This window comes from Arachis duranensis, chromosome 10 (assembly GCF_000817695.3).
Source record: "Arachis duranensis cultivar V14167 chromosome 10, aradu.V14167.gnm2.J7QH, whole genome shotgun sequence".
Classification (NCBI taxonomy): domain Eukaryota; kingdom Viridiplantae; phylum Streptophyta; class Magnoliopsida; order Fabales; family Fabaceae; genus Arachis; species Arachis duranensis.
Window position 1 is genome coordinate 4,127,854 of NC_029781.3, and position 4,537 is coordinate 4,132,390.

Here is a 4,537-nt window from a genome sequence, read left to right on the forward strand (position 1 = left end):
AGATATAAATCTTCTCTTTTATAAGTTCATTCTCAAATATTTGTATCAAATAATTCTTAATTGAATATTAAATTTTATCATACTGTAAAATAAATTTTATTTATATTCTAAAATAACAAATTAAAATTCAACATTCAAGTAAAAAAAACCCAACATAATACAAAAAAAATAAAATAAATTTATATACATATGATAAATAAAATTATTAAAATATTTATAATAACTCTTAAAATATTAAAAATAATTAAGTAAAGTCAAAATTCTTGCTAAGTCCTGTCGTTGTCATGGAAAAATTTCTCTTTCTATCCTCGTCTGCATGAGAAAAAAAAATTAATCTTCAAGTCCCGTCGTTGTCATCGAAGAGTTTTATTTATTTGATGCAGTAGAGGATAATTAACTTTTGAATTATGGAAAAGTATACATAATCAATAATTTTTTTAATAATGTGTGAATAATGTGAATTAATAAGAATAAAAGAGTAAATTTAATTAATAACATTAAATTAGAGTATAATGTATTGAGCAATGTTAGGGCCAGTAATGTTTGTGATTGGTATCCAATAAATAGTCATTAATGATAATTTAATGGTGTGAGATTGGTGTGAGATTTCATTCAATGACTCACCGTTCTCTGCTGGTTATATGCTGGCCAAAATTCAACAAAACTACTGGCCTCCTAAACTTTTTCTAATGTATTTTTATTTGATTGATGGTTGTCGAAGATAATTTCTTAAATTATAGCTCAAATAGCGAAGGTGGCGGGATCGAGGTTAAAAAAAATTAGCTTTTGAATTATGAAAAACGCTGACTCTTGGTTCAAAATCAACACAGATATATGATGTAAAGGAATTATATAAAACAGGCAAATGAATGCCGGTCAGCTTGTTCTGCTTCCTTGATGAACAATTCCATCAAGAAATTAACGAATTCGTCAACAGCTTTAACTTCTTCTATGCTATCCTCCAAACGATCAGGAAAACAATCACACACTGGTCTAACGGTCTTAACTTCCCGCAAACATGAGAGTCTTCTTCACTCACCTTAACTCCCTCATCATCATTCTTATTAGCTTCTTCTTCATCACTTCATCAACCTCTTTCGATGCTTTAACCGGAACACAAATCCTCACAACCAACCAAACCTTGTTGTCAGAAAACCAAACCTTCGTTCTAGGCTTCTTTAGAGATTCCAACACCAACTATTACCTCGGAATATGGTACAACAACATTATTCCTCAAACAATAGTTTGGGTTGCAAACAGAGACAACCCTGTTGACAACTCTACCGGCTATCTCAAGATCGGAGACAACGGAAACTTTGTCCTCCTCAATTCATCCGGGAACCCCGCATGGTCCTCCAACCAAACCAGCGCCAAGAATCCTGTTCTCCAGCTCCTCGATACCGGTAACCTTGTTCTCAAAGATTCAGAGCAGAGCAATAACTACCTATGGCAGAGCTTCGATTACCCAACAGATACTTTGCTACCTGGGATGAAATTGGGTTGGAACTTCGACACAGGAGTTGAGAAGCACTTAACATCGTGGAAGGTCACAGGTGAAGACCCTTCTTCCGGTGACTACACTTACAAGCTAGATTACCGCGGTTTACCTGAGATTTTTCTCAGGAGAAAGCAGACTATCATATACCGAACTGGTCCTTGGAATGGTGAGAGATTCAGCGGGGTTCCAACGATGAACGCCGATACTCATTCCATTGTGTTCAGCTTCTCCGATGACGCGCACGGCGTGTTCTACTATTTCTCCATCGGGAACGCTTCTTTGTTATCGAGGCTAACGGTGACCTCAGATTCAGACGGAGAACTTCAACGGTGGACGTGGACAGAGAGCAGCGAATCTTGGAACGAGTTCTGGTACGCACCGGCGGATCAATGCGACCATTACAGGGAGTGTGGTCCGTACGGAGTGTGTGACAGTAATGCATCGCCGGTTTGCACATGTATGAAAGGGTTCAGTCCTAAGAACCCTCAGGCTTGGAATCTGAGAGATGGATCTGGCGGGTGTGTGAGGAACACGGGTTTGAATTGTTCGACTGACAAGTTCTTGCATCTTGAGAACATGAAGCTGCCGGAGACAAGCAGCGTGTTTATGAATAAGAGTATGACACTTGATGAATGTGGGAGTTTGTGTAAGAGGAATTGTTCATGCACTGCATATGCAAACATCGATATCAGAAATGGAGGAAGTGGCTGTGTCATGTGGCTTGGCCAACTCTTTGACATGAGAGTCAACGGTATGGATGGCCAAGATCTATATGTCAGATTGGCAGCTGCTGATATAGGTACTGTCTGATTGATTTAGTGGTTGCACATTTTGCAAGGATGATGATATTGCAGGTTCCTTAATTGATTAAGTAGTTCTTTCTGATGAATTTAGTGACACACAGGATCTACTAGCTCCAACAAGAATCACAGAGCAGTTCTGGCTATTGGCATCACACTTGGTGCACTTGTTTTAGTTTTGGGATTGGTTGCTATTCGTTACTTAAGGAAGAAGAGACGACAAAGTTCTAGAGGTAATGTATAATAAACTTCCCCAGATGTCTCTTTATATAGTATCGTACTGTAGTGTATATGGTTTTTGTGCTGCATAAATAAATAATTTACCTTGGTTATTATCAATAGTCGCTATTCCAGGTTTTGTCCACAGAAGTTATGATTGGTTAATGAATGAGATTGTGTCTTCTAGGTGACGAAAGGAACATGGATGATCTGAAATTGCCAATGTTTGATTTTGATACCCTATCGATGGCTACAAATAATTTCTCTCAAGATAATAAACTTGGAGAAGGAGGCTTCGGTAGTGTTTATAAGGTAAGTTGTTTTAATACTTTAAACACAGCACAACTATCATAACATACTTATATATACTAACAGATTGTGCCTATGACAATATCAGGGTAGATTGATTGAAGGTCAAGAAATTGCTGTAAAAAGGTTATCAGAAAATTCTGGACAAGGAATTAATGAATTTAAAAATGAAATCAAATTAATTGCCAAACTCCAACATCGAAATCTAGTCCGATTACTTGGTTGCTGCATTGAGAAGAATGAGAAGATGGTGGTCTATGAATATATGGAAAATAGGGGACTTGATTCCATTTTGTTTGGTAAGCATTGTTTCTCTCAATATCTTGTATGTTTATGCATTAATTTATTTAATTATCATATATACTTACTTTGCTTGTTAAACTTAATTAGTCTATACGTATTAATAATAACTGATGTTACAGACAAATCAAAAAATCTCTTGCTTAATTGGGAGAGGCGCTATAATATTATATATGGAATAGCTAGAGGACTTCTTTATTTGCATCAAGATTCAAGATTTCGAATTATTCATAGAGATCTCAAGATAAGCAATATATTATTAGATATTGAAATGAATCCAAAGATATCAGACTTTGGAATGGCCAGAGTTTTTGACAAAGATCAAATACAAGAAAAAACAGCAAGAGTTGTTGGAACATAGTGAGTATACTCTTGATAATTTTTTTGAACTTTTTTCTTAAATTCGATATGATGTCTTCAATTTTAACTTAGGCACTTTTTTATTTTGTAGTGGTTATATGTCTCCTGAATATATTATGGATGGAAACTTTTCAATAAAATCTGATGTTTATAGCTTTGGAGTCATGGTATTGGAAATTATAACTGGAAAAAGAAATAGATTTTTCAGTGACAACGACAAATTGAATCTTCTGGAAAATGTAAGTGAAAAAATTTCTTCCTTTATTTGAGTACTTCTTATTAAACAAAAATAAACATTCTAGCTCATATATTCCAATTATTAGTTTATTACATTGTATGTTCTTGTAGGTTTGGAGACGTTGGCATGAAGGAACTATATTAACATTGGTTGATTCATCCATGGGCAATTCATATACAGAATCAGAAGTTTTAAGATGCATACATGTTGGTCTCTTATGTGTTCAAGAATGTGTAGAAGATAGACCAACAATGTCTTCAGTGATTTTAATGTTGAGTAGTGAAGCTGCATTAATGCCATGTCCAAAAAATCCTGGATTTTTTCTAAGAAGGAATCATGCAGAAACATCTTCAAGAAATCAAGATAAAACAGAGAGTGTAAATCAAGTTAGTGTTACATTACTAAATGCTAGGTAGTAAAAGAAATTTAAATTCATACAATATATTTTTGTATTCTTAAAAGAATGATTTTTTTAAATTCCTTTTTGTCTTTTTTATAATTGTGGCTGCTTCTAAATCTACTTTGATATTATTTTGATGTAATATACATGAAATGAATTCATTGATAGGAAAAAAAAATTGAATATTCTCCTTAGTTCAAATTATATGCATGTCATCCACACATTTTAACAAATATTTATTGCAAACTTCCTTTATTTTTTTTTCACTGCAATATAGTTGTGTGATTGTGTTTATTGTCTAACAGTTGCAGAGTTTATGAATTAAATAGAAACTAATATTTATTTCATCAAAAATTATATAAATACTATATTCTTTTAAAATGTTACATTTAAAGGCCTCAGTGTATAAGGAG

The 4,537-nt window shown here is 34.0% G+C and overlaps 1 protein-coding gene across 1 annotated transcript; it reads left to right on the forward strand.

The window, feature by feature from the left end:
- Positions 1-879: 879 nt before the first annotated feature.
- Positions 880-4,328, forward strand: LOC107468581 (receptor-like serine/threonine-protein kinase SD1-8). Its single transcript, XM_016087888.3, has 7 exons — positions 880-2,297; positions 2,403-2,531; positions 2,705-2,829; positions 2,915-3,125; positions 3,249-3,486; positions 3,578-3,725; positions 3,835-4,328. Exons 1-7 carry the CDS (start codon positions 1,019-1,021, stop codon positions 4,138-4,140), a joined length of 2,436 nt encoding a protein of 811 aa, XP_015943374.1. The 5' UTR covers positions 880-1,018; the 3' UTR covers positions 4,141-4,328.
- The last annotated feature ends 209 nt before the right edge of the window (positions 4,329-4,537 follow it).

Bases quoted from the DNA above. Each gene is read 5' to 3' on its own strand.
- LOC107468581 (XM_016087888.3), top strand. From the start codon at position 1,019: ATGAGAGTCTTCTTCACTCACCTTAACTCCCTCATCATCATTCTTATT. The intron at 2,298-2,402 runs GTACTGTCTGAT...AGTGACACACAG, and splicing joins ATTGGCAGCTGCTGATATAG to GATCTACTAGCTCCAACAAG. The intron at 2,830-2,914 runs GTAAGTTGTTTT...TGACAATATCAG, and splicing joins GCTTCGGTAGTGTTTATAAG to GGTAGATTGATTGAAGGTCA.